Here is a 15000-nt window from a genome sequence, read left to right as displayed (position 1 = left end):
CTCCCGGTGCTGTCGGTGGCGGCGCAGCAGATCGCGGTGGTCCACACGTGCAAGAAGGAGCGCCGCAAGACCTTCACCTTCACGGACGGTGACCTCATTACCATGAATCCCGAGTTCGGAATCTTCCTGACCATGGTGAGTCGCCGAGCACTCTGCGCTGCTTGGCCTTTGCCGCTCTCTTTATGTAGAAATGGCTTCTTCTTTTCTTTGTGCGGGTATTGAAGTGGGAATGTCTCTGTAAAATATTAAAAGCCCGTAGGTGATTTTCACTGTACAGTTCTTTATAACATATTACAGTATCTTCATATGTAGACTATTAAAGATTATATTTTTCAAAGTGACCTCCTACTTGAAAATATTAAATGAGTCCTACGTGGACAATTTTGATGTTTCATTAGACCTCAAATCTTTATTGGCTTTGAAAAACGTAACTGTTTCGATCCCTGTATTTGCAATAGTTCTTTACTTGCTCACTATTCACCCCCCCCCCCCCCCCCCCGCAAGAAAAAAACAAGGTTAATTTCACAAAATAAAACAATTCAGATGAATACAAAATGCACAGATAAACTTTATCAAATTCAGTAATAATGACAAATTCTGATAACCTACGACTAAAATATTTCAAAGATATGTTCATATTAAACACATTCTCATTCTAGCACTTAAAAAATAATCCATTGTAGATACCCACAACTACTTAAAGATTTATAAATTTTTACTTTCTAACTTGGTTACAAGTATGCTCCAAAGTTAAATAGAGTTGACTGATAACTTGGTGATCTAAAGCATTTCGCAAGCCCGATGCACTCTCAAATCTAAATATCTGTACGATCAGCAAAAAAATAGACAATACCGGCTAAGCGAAGGAGGAGTAATAATCACTCTGGCGGTGATCTCATGAGGCCAGGAGGGCATCTGAACCGACTTCACTGGCTGACTGACCTCAGAGAGTCAGCGTTTGAGGCACTGCAGTGACCACGATGCCTCAAACCGTGGCCCAGTTGTGCTGATTCTGATCCCGCTGGTCTACTGTCAGGGAATCCGGAATTCATAACAAAAGACAATTTTACTAAGAAAGTGAGCAAAGATAGCTCACTAGGCTGTCCACTTAATTACTTTTTTATCAGCTAGAATCATTGAATTAATTTTCCACGGTGCGACCCCATGATTTTTGTTTAGCTCCTCTCGCTTATCCGATTTTTAGTAAAAATCACTTCAAAATACCAGTTAAACTAACGTTGTAATGGAAGCATCATTTGGCTTTCATCGATATTGATAAAGCAAGTAGCTGAGGAATACTAAATATAAAATACTGACATACATTTGGCTGTTAATTCACCTCTTTATTAATTCCTTGGTTTTTAGAATCAGTGATGGCTAAATAAATAAATAAGAAATGAGAAAGTAAATAAATCTGAAAAACATCATGACCCTTTGCTGATTGTACAGAACTTCGCCTTGGAATGCTTGCCTCGGAATAAAGGATTCGACAGTTTTGAGTTTAATGCCTTTGATGCTTATTGTGCCTTAGTTGTTGAGAATAGCAGTTTCACTGAGCTCTTTAATCTTCATATACACACTACAGGTACTGTTAATCTAAACTATGCACATATTTGATGCTGCAAATTACCAGTTTCTAAGAATGATAACCAAGTCCTATACAAGACGAAACTTCATTAAATTGCTGTCTCACAATCGGCAAGTTCTTTTACAGGTCATTCGTCAGTTATGTATTGATAGTAATTCTGTATCCTTCAATGTGTCTGGCAGAACATAAACACAAGGAGCAAATACCAGGTAACTACTTCACTCATGCCATCATTGCCAAAAGTGGTGAGGTCTCGTTTGATCCATTCCCGTCCTACTCTCCTTTTTTCCTCCCTGCTTAACCCTCAGTATTTTTCTTTCTTTATAATACCCTCTTCGTTTCGTATGCCCTTCTTTATCCTCCTTTTTGTGGTTCTCCCTTTTTGCATTTCTTCCCGTCCCTCTTTTGTTTTACTTTCCCCCTTTTCCATTAGCTTCTCGCAGACTTCTTTTACAATCTGTCCTATTCCTTTTACTTTCAACACTTTCTCTGTTAGTGAAATCATCCCTATTATACACAGAATCATATGGTCATTTCATCCGTAGTTGCGCACCCATTATATGTCAATATGAACTCATTCATACAAACTCTTATATACACTGTCCACTTTACCGTGCAATGTGTTCTTACTTACACTGTCTACTCCGGTCCTACACTGTTCACTCAGACTTGTGCTGATCGCTCTAACACTAATCCCTCCAATACTGCTCACTTTAACTTTACCTTTTTCGTTCAAATTGAAGCTGTTTGTTCCGCTCTACCCCCAGTAGCCCTGTATTTTTTGTGATTTCTGCCTTTAGTCGAAGTAACACAGTTCTTTGCTTGCCACTAGTGCCATGCAATGTAAGCCTACTTTATTTATCATCAACGAGGTTTCAAGCTCACGTGTTGATATTTTGGTCTTTACGAGATATTTATATATTCTTTTACAAATGTAATCTTATAACTCTGTAACATTTGAATTCGTTATTCGTTCAGTTTACATGGTTCCTCATATAAAAAATAGGAACAGCTGAAAAGTATATGAAATACTTCTTTTACTATATGTACAACTTTAAAAGCGATAGTTTATAACCAGTTTTAGCAACAATTTTGCTTGTTTGTCAACAATATTATAAACTATAATATTGCGAGGTCAGGCTAAAAGGCTCTTACATGAAAGAAAAAAATATATGTTAAGGCAATTGCAACTTGTAGTATATTGTGACTTTCTTTGAAAGAACACATAAAGCTGATAAAGTCTGTGAAGACAGCCACTGCATGTGACTTGACTGTCATCGTGCCCTCTTAAACTTTTCTCTCTCACCTGGCAGGTGGCCAAAGACGGCAATAAACAGGTAAAGTGCCTGGCTTCATTAACATGTTGCAATGCCACTAATTTCCTATGGTCTTACCTATCTCTATCTCTTTCACAGAAACCGTTGCTTGGCCGAAAACACTTATCATTAATTTGAGCAGCCTGTACACTGATTTTAGTATGTGATTGTTATGGGTGTGTATGTGCGTGGTTGTGGATATGGGTGTACAGCTTAAAGCATCGAACCACAACACATTTTCCGAACTGCGCCACCACAAGTGAATGAACTACCACAGCACAACAGAAATGAAACACTACAACACAATAGTACAGAATTGCGCCACTCCACAACTACACACCACTTTTGCAGCTATACTGAACCATACAGTACTCTTGCATCATATTTTCACTTCTACACTTACAATGCCAAAATTGGATCTGAAGTTCCGGGTCTGAAATTTTCATATATAAAGATAATGTGCTTGTTTGACCTCCGCCAGCCCAGTGTGAACAACAGTTCCTGATGATCACATTTGCATGTCACCGAAAAGTTGGCAAGGAAAGTTTTTTTTGATGATGTAATATAAGAAGAAAAATTAAATCGGTCGAGATTCGATCGGCACTGAAAAAGAGCGCAGCTTTTTTTTTTATAGACTTCAAAAACATCCTGCACTGAAATATACCGTCATGATTTATAAAGAAATCCATTTCCTCACTTCGACTCCATGTCACGCATGCGTCATTCACTCCCGGCTAATTTCATGTCCTCGCTTTTTTGGTATGAGCAGACCCTTGGTCGTTCTGCTTACTGGCAATTTTTAGGGTCCAAAAGGTGCTTTTTACCTGATGTATATTTTCATCCCCCTGGACTGTACATACACACCGTCATTCGAGTGATTTTTCGCGATGGATTTTTTTCTGCGTAGAGAACTCTTTCATTACAGGATGTTATTTTTCTAGAGGGTCCCGTGAGGCATGCTAACCGGCGACCCTCTGCGTAGGGGCTGCTGCATGCTGGCGCCTCTCACTTAACCTTCCTTGTTTTTCTGTGTGTATATACTTACCCTCCCCATCACTCCTCCATATCTTGCCCGCGTCACGCTGCTGCTTCCACACTGCGTGCCTCTAGAATCTGGGGTACCACGGCCGCCAAGAACTGCCAGAGAATCTGAAGATCCAGTTCCGAAACGTGGCGATGATGGTGCCAGATCGTCAAATTATCATAAGGGTCAAGTTGGCGTCTTGTGGTTTCCTGGAGAACATCACTCTGGCCCGCAAGTTCTTCACGCTCTACAAGCTCTGCGAGGAGCAGCTTACTAAACAGGTGATGCTTATTCTTTATTGACGTGTCGAAGGGATAAATTTCCATATGAAACAATTTTATTGTAGGCATTCAATGTTCTGTCCATGGACATAATCTATCCTGATTTCAAGACCAGGTGTTTCCTATTATTTTCCCCTATGTAGTTTTATTGAGAGCAAACATATTTTTTCCAGAAATTCTAGAATGCATTCACAGCCATTTCCATATCTTGTTCCTCACTTTCTTTTCTACTTTCACTATTACGACTGTAATATAGTTATCAGCGTCTCTTCTGTGCAGGTCCACTACGACTTCGGGCTCCGCAACATTCTGTCCGTCCTGCGAACCCTGGGCGCCGCGAAGAGGGCCAACGCCAAGGACTCGGAGTCAACCATCGTCATGCGGGTTCTCAGGGACATGAATCTCTCGAAGCTAGTCGGTAAGTGCAAGCTGCGGTATGTTTTCACTCAGATAGCTCTTTAGTACGATAATGATGGTGCGAATTGATTGGCTTATACTACCTCATTGCGAGATAATGGCTGTCTGTATTCGCATCGTGTTTTTTGGTTTTGATCCACATTGAATGGCATCAGAAAGAACTCATATGAGCAGATGCGGTTGTCTGATTCTCTCTTTATAATGCACGAACACTATTCCTAAAATCTATTCAAACAAATAACCATATAGTTTTCTTTCGGCAGACGAGGACGAGCCGCTCTTCATGTCCCTCATCGATGACCTGTTCCCCAACATGGCCCAAGAAAAAGGATACAACAACCACCTCACCAGTAACATCGCTGAGATCGTGGTCGAACTCGGCCTTATCCAACATGCGCCCTGGCAACTGAAGCTCATTCAGGTAGGTCCAGGTTGCATATTGCTTTTAACAGTCTTGGACAAAACAAAGATGAAGCATTGAGGAACGATGTAAGTCTACCTCTATGTGCATGTGGTTAATGATTCTGCAAAAGTACTTTACTATACATGATTCATTAGATATACATTTCTTTATAACCTAAACTTACTGTAAAGCTAATTATAATGCACTTATATAAGATTGCATTAACGACGAGACAAAGTAAAGCAGCTGCAAAAGTCATCCTTGACAATTTCTCGCAGCTGTTCGAGACCCAGCGTGTCAGACACGGCATGATGACGCTCGGGCCCAGCGGAGCCGGGAAGACAACGTGCATCCAGGTCCTCATGAAGGCCCTCACAAAGATGGGGCAGCCCCACAGGTGGGGGTCGGCAGTGCTTAATAGCACTTTGGTGCACGAAAATAAATACAGGGGTAGTAATATATAGTTAACATAAAATAGTTTCAGCTGTTATAACATACATGCAACATTTTTGCAAACCCAAATACTGTCACTGATTTTAGATAATCGCCATTTTGCCGTCGTCCTCACCAGGTATTTACTTGTACTTAGCTTTACCAGTGTTAAGGCAATGCCATCTGTGTGCCAATGGCCTCGTGGTTCCACAGGGAGATGCGCATGAACCCGAAGGCCATCACGTCCGCGCAGATGTTCGGGCGGTTGGACGTGGCCACCAACGACTGGACGGACGGCATCTTCTCCACGCTCTGGAGGAAGACGCTTAAAGCGAAGAAAGGTGACGTTCACTAACATTTATATTCTGGCTGAAGAGAATTAGATCTCGCGTTACTGAAAAAATAGGAACTGATATAGTTTCCGGATTTGTTCCTCGTTAAGTGAACTCCCTCAGCCAGTAGTTTTTTTTGTTTTTTTTTCTAAATGATTAGATATTGTTGTTCTGAGAATTTACGTAAGTTCTCAGCAGTTTATCACAGGCACTTTTTTTTACATTGACGGTAGCTATATCATAAAAAAATATTATTATAGATTGATATGACTCTTCATCTTCATTCACCATTCTGTAAAATATTCTGGCTAAAATATTACTCTGTGACATGATGACTTCAGGCGAGCATATCTGGCTAGTACTGGATGGCCCCGTCGACGCCATCTGGATTGAGAATCTCAACTCTGTGCTGGACGACAACAGGACGCTGACGCTGGCCAACGGAGACCGAATCCCGATGTCGCCCTGCTGCAAGGTCATCTTTGAGCCGGCCAACATTGACAACGCTTCTCCCGCGACGGTGTCCAGGAACGGGATGGTGTGTGGCCCAGCAACTCTCACCTCCGAGCTGCATCTCATCTGAATCTGTGCATTATGAATGTCACTATTACCCCCTCAAAAAGAAAAAAGAAAAAATACATAGCTCAGCTGGTCCATTGAATCTTTCTTAAGATGTTTTAGTGTATGATAATGTTCCTATTTTTGTTTGAACTAAGAGAACCTTCGCTGTTTCTCATCCGTGCAGGTGTACATGAGTTCGTCTGGACTGGACTGGCAGCCCCTCCTGCAGGCGTGGTTAAGGACGCGTCCCCACTATGAGCAACCAATAATCAGTGACCTCTTCGCAAAGAACTTTTTGTCGCTGTTCACGTGGTGCAAGCAAAACCTGCGGCTTTGCATTCCCATCCTGCAGGTTAATGTTATCACACAGGTGTGCATAGCTAACATTTTGTTTTGTTATTTTCAGATGTGGCGATTTATTTCATGATTTCTTGACTTTATTTGAGCATAATGTTGGGTTTGTACAATACAGTTTTGAAGCAAATCCTGAATCAGTCCCCGCTATTGTTTGTCGAAAGCGAAAGCTAAAACGGAAGGTTCCGCTTTGAGCGCCCAAGGAGCAGCTGCCAGACCTCGTAGGGCCTCAGACAAAAAGTTCCCAAAATGTATTTTGCCTCATTTACAGCAGGGTTTGATCCTCACAAATGGAATAATGCGAAGCTTACAATTAATTGCCTTGGATGTACAGCAGATCCCCATCCCACCCATGTCTAAAAGCTTTTGTCAAGCTTAGAAGGAAATGAAGATATCAACAACGTTCCCCCACACAAAGAATCAGTTCTTGGAAGCAAAAGCTATATATGAGTAAAGAATTTGGAATCGCGTGCGGATCTATTTGAAGCAATGCTATTTTCTGACAACTGATCTCAGAGTGAGAGGTACAGACTTACTAAGACGAATGGATTCCTTTGTCTGTGAGCTAAACCAAGTGGTTCCCATGTAAATATAAAATGCCACTGAGGCCTCAACTCACTCTAGCTTTTCTTAGTGACATTTCAGATCCGCAACGTGGTGTGATGCCCACACTTCGTCGCCATTTTGTAAGATTAATGTAAATATTTTGGTATATTTAAAGAGATATTTTGTATAGAATAGTTAACCGAGTTTTTGACTTTTGACAGAATTTTGTGACGTCATTACATGATCTCTAAATGATCGTCAATCCTTACTTGTGTTTTCCATATGCAAGCTGCATGCTGTTACTTCCGCCTTCTGCAATTGTCAGGATACCTGCACTTTGTGCCTTTGGATGCAATGCACTTTGCTTTAGAGATTGTTACTCACTGCACTCCGTATGTCTGAGTTATATATGACCTATATAAATACATGTGCGTGTGTGTGTAGATAGATAGATGTGTGCGTATATGTATAAATAGATAGAAAGATAGACACATAGGTATATAGATAGATAAATATACAGATACACTAATGGATAGATAGATATATATATATATAGAGAGAGAGTGAGAGAGAGAGAGAGAGAGAGAGAGAGAGAGAGAGAGAGAGAGAGAGAGAGAGAGAGAGAGAGAGAGAGAGAGAGAGAGAGAGTGAATGTGTGAGTTAAAGAACCTTACTAAGCCTAGTTAATCTACCATCTTGATCTGAATATGCAAGACCACATAAATATGTAGTCAGTTATCCCTTATTTTTCATAGCTGCGTAATAACATTGACAGATATAAACTTAGGTGAAAACATACTGGTGTTGCACATTCTGCACAGTAGAAAGCTGCACATTGTTCACTGCCTCTCAGCTCCTGGCACGCCATGGCAGCACATATATTCCACATCAGACTAAATAATCTGTGAAATTAAAATGTCTTCTTTTTTATAGTTAGTCTAAGCATGTCTGATGATAGTGAGGAATAGGATGTGTCTTTTTCCTAGTGATTGATGAGCAATGTTACTTTAGCTGCATAAAGAAATCAGACATTATGACCATCACTCATATGCATGAATTTAAGATATGACATACGCATTAGGCCGTGTAATGGTGAATTAATAATAAAATCTCAAACGACTTAGAAACCCCGTTGATCTCACAGTGCATTGTGTCCCTAGGAATCGCGAATGGGGATGATGATCCAAGTTATTTTGCGCATAAAACTGATATTCTGCCCTCTAATTTGTTATACGCGTGGTTACAGTGTCTAGCAAGGCAAGCAAACAAATTAGAATTGATTTGTTGTACATCCATTCTCGAAGCAGTGTGTCGGTAAAATGTGTAAATACAAGGGCGGCTATGTCATGCTCTCCCTGATATAACGTTATCTTAGAACTAGTAAGAACTCACTGCTATTGTCATAGGTATCAGTAGGTAAGGAGGTATACAGTATGTAGTGCATGTCCCCTGTAGGAAAGTATGTAACTCCGTCTATCAATTCGGTGTATGTGATAAAATTTACATGCGACAATCATGCCGTAGTTGTGTATGGAAACAGTAAATGATTAATTGCCACAATGTCTAAAGCAGAAAACTGGCAAATCATACACCACGGCTCCAGCTCAGTGGTGTAAAAAGATCTCGTGTGCAATCTACAGCGTTAGGTGGAAGTGTGCTTCATGTCTGTGCATTGGTCTGCAGTATCCTGTGCTCATGCTGTGACTGTGATTGTTGTGGGTGTTAACTATTGGCTGCTCTGTGATACTTGTTGTTACCTGTAACTGTTGTGCGTAGGTATTTAGTGTTTCTGCCAGTAGATGTTCCTATCGCAGTGTGATATGAAATATCTCTGCTGGTAAGTTGATAGTCTGTTGAGCTGCCCCGCGGTAGTTAGTGTTGCTGTAATGCTAACGTACTGGCTATGATGTGTGAATTTTTCCTTTACCCCCGCGTAGACAATGTAAGGCTTAGCTTTGTAATGTGTGCACCGTATGTAGAACTCTGTTTTTGGAAGCTGCCGGCCCTTCTTACATCTGTATCACAAGACTAATAGGCGGAAGGACTGTGTGGGCGAGAGGACATCCACACCCTCATTCGTCCCGCAGCGTTTGCCTGCTGTAACTCCGCCTACAGATATGTGCTCATATCTTCAGTTAGATAGGTCGTGTTGCCTTTAAAAGTGTTGTTGATGTTATCGCCGCTGCTGCCAGGCCATAACTCTCCTGGAGGGCCAGCTGCCAGAAGGAGAAGACGCAACTGACGACTGTCTCCCCCGTCGACGTGGTCGTTCTAGCGCATGGGGAGGCGGCGCCCACGGAGGCCATACCCCCGACGAGTCCTCCCACACGCAGACGCCCGTGGAAACGCCCAGATCCTTGCCAGAGGATGAGGCTCTTCCGGTGCTGCCCCTGCCTGATGTCGCCATGTTCTCACTTTCTCTCGCAGCACAACACTCCCACGCCATGTAAACTGTCTGTCCTGCCACGATCCACGTCTTTACTGTCGCTAAAATGCGAAGAATCACTTCATGTCAGACCTAGTTTTTTTTTCTTTCAATGTTTACTGTTAGGTTCATTTGAGCAGCTGGTTCTTGGCGGACAGCTTTGGGAATGAATTTTAAACTATTGCTGTAAACAAGTTCCATAAATAGTAAAATAACATCCTGAAACTTAAACATTACAGGTGATGTCGGAAGTATACTAAAATGTACAGCCGGCACCACATACGGTAGTGTACAACTGCTCTACGGTTCACCCTCTCCCATGAGGTACACGTAATAAAAAGTACTTTCCAATGCAAACTTCTGATCAAAAGGCTGAATGCATTGTATAGTGCTATGTCAAACAGTGAAACAAATCATATCTAGTCACAAAATAGGAGACTCAGAGAAGGTCCCACGTTGTCCTTGCATAGCGGCGTGAGCGTGAGCTGAACCTGGTACAGTTAGCATTAAGCAGGTACACGTTGTAACATGTGGCGGTGTCGTCATCTAAACCTAGGCGAAATAAATGCAGACATAATATTGTAGCCTTCATGATTAAACATCACCGCATGGATCACGCAGATGTCAAGTCTTGTGATGACGTATAATCTTAGTAGATAAATAAATATTAGCTAGAAAAATATGCCATGTTGATATCCAACTGATATAGTGACTGATTTACATAACGATGCTACATATTATTTATTTTCATTTAAATAACGATCTGATGTGGAAATCAGTTTTTTTCTGTTCATCTCGAAGTCTGATTATCAGTTGGAGTTTATCTCTGTGCCACGTTGTGTAATTGCGTACATGTTTAGCGTATTAGGTGGCTACACACACACACACACACACACACACACACACACACACACACACACACACACACACACACTCTCTCTCTCTCTCTCTCTCTCTCTCTCTCTCTCACACACACACACACACACACACACACACACACACACACACACACACACACACACACACACACACACACACACACTCACACACACACACACACACTCTCTCTCTCTCTCTCTCTCTCTCTCTCTCTCTCTCACACACACACACACACACACACACACACACACACACACACTCTCTCTCTCTCTCTCTCTCTCTCTCTCTCTCTCTCTCTCACACACACACACACACACACACACACACACACACACACACACACACACACACACACACACACACACACACACTCACTCACACACACACACACACACACACACACACACACACACACACTCTCTCTCTCTCTCTCTCTCTCTCTCTCTCTCTCTCTCTCTCACACACACACACACACACACACACACACACACACACACACACACACACACACACACACACACACACACACACACTCACTCACACACACACACACTCACACTTACACACACTCACTTACAAAAAACAGACACACAAACGCTTGCGCGCATATCTTACACCCTTATCAGTATACACGTAGAACCCACACATACACGTACACACACAGACACAAGTGAAGTTACGAAGTTTATCAGAGACAAACATCTATAAGATTATATAGCTTTAAAACTGCATGATATTAATTTTTGCCTGAGATTCCCAAAGTGAGTCATCTTTACTGATTATTCCGATTTCGAACTTTTTTTCACTTCTTTGTTCAAATCAATTCTTTTGGTAATCTTAATGAGTATAATCGCCCTTATCAAATGACTATACACTGAATGAAAGGAAAGAAATGCTCGAAGGCATGGGAGCCAGAGCCGGTCTCGGCGCCATGCTCGCCTCCATTTCCGGTGTGACCTTTGCTCCCGCCGCAGGCTACGCGCGTCATGGAAGGCCTGCTGCCGGAGGAGCAGCAGCAGCAGCAGAACAAGCGCCGAGAGCCCGACCCAGATACGGAAGAGGTCCAGGTATTATATGTCGTTCGTCCATCGATCTCCTCATGCGGTGTCGGTATTACTTCAGTCTCATGAAATTTCTTTCTAGTTGCAGCACCGCAATCCTTAGCTCTTATATTGAAATTTCCAATATTTATTTATGTATTGATATTTAGATTGACTACCATTTAGTTATTACAATATATTTTTGGATGAGTGAATTAAAACTGTGTATATGCTTCTCTACATCACCCTAAACTAGCTCTGACCGATCTCTACCCATCACTTAATTACTATTTTATCAGTCATATGACAAAGCTGTAATAAGATTTTTAGTAATAATTAGGCTCATAGGTTGACTTTGTTTCTTCATTTAGCCCACGCATCAGGCCACGGTCCAGGAGCACATTCAGCGCCTCTATGTGTTTACAATGATGTGGAGCCTGGGCTGCTTCATGGAGCTGGCTGACCGAGCCAAGATGGAGCATTACATACGTGCTAATTGCCAAGACCTTGACCTTCCACCCGATGGGGGAGCAGATGACTCCATGTTCGACTACCGCGTGGACGAGAATGGTATGTTTCCAACACGGCCTCGGCCAGCTGTACGAACCCTTAACTTATCCAACACTCAGCTACTTTTGCTGATATAAGTGATTAACTTTTTTATCATACCTGTATATCTGTGGTTAATGAATATCTGTGTGAATACAGTCTTATTGCTTATACTGTTATCTATTTTATTTACACACCTTGCAAACATTTCCTCAAATTCCATCTGCTGTGGGCATGTTACTTCAGGTTGGTGGCAACACTGGGGAACGCGGGTGTCAGAGTATGTATACCCAGACACTGGCACTCCGGATTACAACTCCATTCTTGTGCCAAATGTGGACAATGTACGAATGGACTTCCTCATCCACACGGTGGCGCAGCAAGGGAAGGTGAGTAGTGAACATTGAATTCGGTTTGCATTGGGACTCGCTGTTTTTTTTTTTCTAATTTTCACCTACTCGTTTTGTTTCTTATAATAAAACTTTATTACTTCACACAAAACCAGGAGCCTCTGTTCAGACTATGTAACTTCTTACACAGGGTGTACTGCTGATAGGCGAGCCGGGGTCTGCCAAGACGGTCACCATTAATGCCTTTATGAAAAAGTATAACCCTGAGGATCATCTTTATCGTAACTTCAACTTCTCGTCAGCCTCCACGCCTCTTTACTTCCAGGTATGCTGCGAACCTTGATTATATGCTACCGTTACTAAGCTATTGACTGATGATTATGAAACTGTGTGAACGTGTCGTATTATAGCACGACCATCCTTTATATCTTAGCTGCAGTTTGACACAGCACCATGTGGCATGTATTATGCTGTTGTAATGCCATCATGTAACGCTAGCATACCAAAGACTATAAAGTAGTATAATAATGTATCTTATTGCTTGCTAACCTCAACCAGCGCACTATCGAGAGTTACATCGACAAAAGGATGGGCAGCACGTTCGGCCCTCCTGCCGGGAAGACCATGACCGTGTTCATCGATGACCTCAACATGCCGCACATCAACGACTGGGGAGATCAGGTGAGGCCGGATTGGATGAAAGCCACGCGGGAAAGTAATGCTACAGTTTAGAAGAGGTCAATAGAAGAGGAGGAAGGGATTTTGTTTATGACGGGTAAATGTTTTTAGCAATATATTTACATGATGTTTTATTCAGTTCAATGAATAACATGCAAACATTTCTTGATTTCAGCCAACAAATGAAATCGTGCGTCAGACTATGGAAATGGGGGGATTCTACAGCCTTGAGAAACCTGGGGACTTTATTCATGTAGTTGACATCCAGTTCCTGGCAGCTATGGGTCATCCGGGTATGTGATGGAAAACAGCAGATGTGGTAATGTGGTAATCATTGTCAAAAAAAAAAAAAAAAAACAATCGTATAAAATTATTATTCAATTTCCTCAGGTGGCGGTCGCAACGACATACCGGGGCGCCTGAAGCGCCACTTTTGCATCTTTAACTCCACCATCCCTTCGGAGAATTCCATTGATAAGATCTTCGGAGTTATTGCCCGGGGCCACTTCAGCAGCAAGAGAGGCTTCAACCAGGAAGTCAGGGACATGCTGGAGAGACTCATCCCACTCACAAGGAAGCTGTGGGCGCACACTAAGGTCAGCATTTTTACCGCTGGAGGAACTTGCATCATTGTTGACACAAGGACGTCGATAATGAAATTATTGTCAGAGGTTGCAGTAGGGGAAATCACTGAGGTTTGCCATGAATCTAAACCGTGTAATCTTCTGATTAACAGTGTAAATTGCTTCCGACGCCCGCAAAATTCCACTACGTGTTCAACCTTCGAGATCTATCGCGCATCTGGGAGGGAATGCTGGGCGCAGCGCCCAATGTGATCACGTCTGGTGACGCCCTTTTGGCACTGTGGCGCCACGAATGCTGCAGGGTAATTTCTGACAGGTATGATTTAATCGGCGCCGCTCATCCTGTACAAGCATAAAAGCGCTAGTAGTCATGACTTCATATCAATTATGTCGACAGTACTTTGTTGCATCTAAGAGTCACTGTGACCAATACTTAGTTTTAAATATCCCTCAGGTTCACCACGCCAAAGGACGTGACCTGGTTCGAGGATGCGCTGGTGACTGTGGCAAAGGAGGAGTTGGGCCACCGCGCGACGGACGCCATAACTCGCTCCGAAAACTTTGTGGACTTCCTCAGGTTGCTCCTCTACCCTTCGCTCTTGCCCTGTTTATTAACAGCCATTATACATTTAAACGGATGAAAGAATGCATATATACTTATGTAATACCGATGTTGCCTCCACTCCCAGAGATGCTCCCGAGCCAACAGGAGACGAAGGCGAAGACCTGGACATGGAGATGCCGAAGGTGTACGAGCCCATCCCGTCCTTCACCGCCCTGGAGGAGCGCCTTCAGATGTTCCTGGCTCAGTACAACGAGATGGTTCGGGGCACCGGCATGGACCTCGTGTTCTTTAAAGATGCAATGATCCATCTCACAAGGGTAATGTTCCATTTTCCTTCTCATTTTTTTGTTCAAAAACATGAAAAAGGGTCAATGATTGCGAGATAAGTTTCTAAAGCATTTAATGAAGCATCCCTGATGTGTCTCTCCAGATCTCCCGGATCATCCGAAATCCGGGCGGCAACGCTCTCCTTGTGGGCGTGGGCGGGTCTGGCAAGCAGTCCCTCACCAAACTGGCCTCCTTTATCGCCGGATACAAGACCTTCCAGATCACGCTCACCAGGTGTGTCCATCTGCTCGTACGTGTATGAGAAAAAGGAGGATGAGTGAAATTAGAGTTATGAAAAGGAGAATAGTAGTTAGGTGACAAATAAACTGCTTTTGATTAAACTTCATTG

The 15000-nt window shown here is 42.5% G+C and overlaps 1 protein-coding gene across 1 annotated transcript in view; it reads left to right on the top strand.

Moving 5' to 3' along the window:
• Window positions 1–15000, top strand: part of LOC125028726 (dynein axonemal heavy chain 5-like) — an 80797-nt gene that overhangs the window by 45097 nt on the left and 20700 nt on the right. Inside the window, exons 48-75 of the mRNA XM_047618206.1 lie at window positions 1–135; window positions 4015–4209; window positions 4489–4627; window positions 4890–5047; window positions 5308–5426; window positions 5675–5802; window positions 6135–6331; window positions 6539–6724; window positions 6980–6983; window positions 7544–7646; window positions 8010–8113; window positions 8501–8568; window positions 8827–8895; window positions 9069–9091; window positions 9251–9353; window positions 9447–9700; window positions 10150–10159; window positions 11533–11625; window positions 11970–12168; window positions 12394–12536; window positions 12688–12822; window positions 13056–13178; window positions 13351–13468; window positions 13566–13771; window positions 13912–14075; window positions 14214–14336; window positions 14449–14641; window positions 14755–14885. The exon at window positions 1–135 is cut by the window's left edge and continues 53 nt beyond it. Of these exons, the coding sequence (XP_047474162.1) occupies window positions 1–135; window positions 4015–4209; window positions 4489–4627; window positions 4890–5047; window positions 5308–5426; window positions 5675–5802; window positions 6135–6331; window positions 6539–6724; window positions 6980–6983; window positions 7544–7646; window positions 8010–8113; window positions 8501–8568; window positions 8827–8895; window positions 9069–9091; window positions 9251–9353; window positions 9447–9700; window positions 10150–10159; window positions 11533–11625; window positions 11970–12168; window positions 12394–12536; window positions 12688–12822; window positions 13056–13178; window positions 13351–13468; window positions 13566–13771; window positions 13912–14075; window positions 14214–14336; window positions 14449–14641; window positions 14755–14885 (3623 nt within the window). The remainder of the gene's footprint in view (window positions 136–4014; window positions 4210–4488; window positions 4628–4889; window positions 5048–5307; window positions 5427–5674; window positions 5803–6134; window positions 6332–6538; window positions 6725–6979; window positions 6984–7543; window positions 7647–8009; window positions 8114–8500; window positions 8569–8826; window positions 8896–9068; window positions 9092–9250; window positions 9354–9446; window positions 9701–10149; window positions 10160–11532; window positions 11626–11969; window positions 12169–12393; window positions 12537–12687; window positions 12823–13055; window positions 13179–13350; window positions 13469–13565; window positions 13772–13911; window positions 14076–14213; window positions 14337–14448; window positions 14642–14754; window positions 14886–15000) is intronic.

This window comes from Penaeus chinensis, chromosome 9, assembly GCF_019202785.1.
Source record: "Penaeus chinensis breed Huanghai No. 1 chromosome 9, ASM1920278v2, whole genome shotgun sequence".
NCBI lineage: Eukaryota > Metazoa > Arthropoda > Malacostraca > Decapoda > Penaeidae > Penaeus > Penaeus chinensis.
The sequence above is the reverse complement of the archived record's forward strand: the minus strand, read 5'-3'. Positions and strand labels throughout refer to the sequence as shown.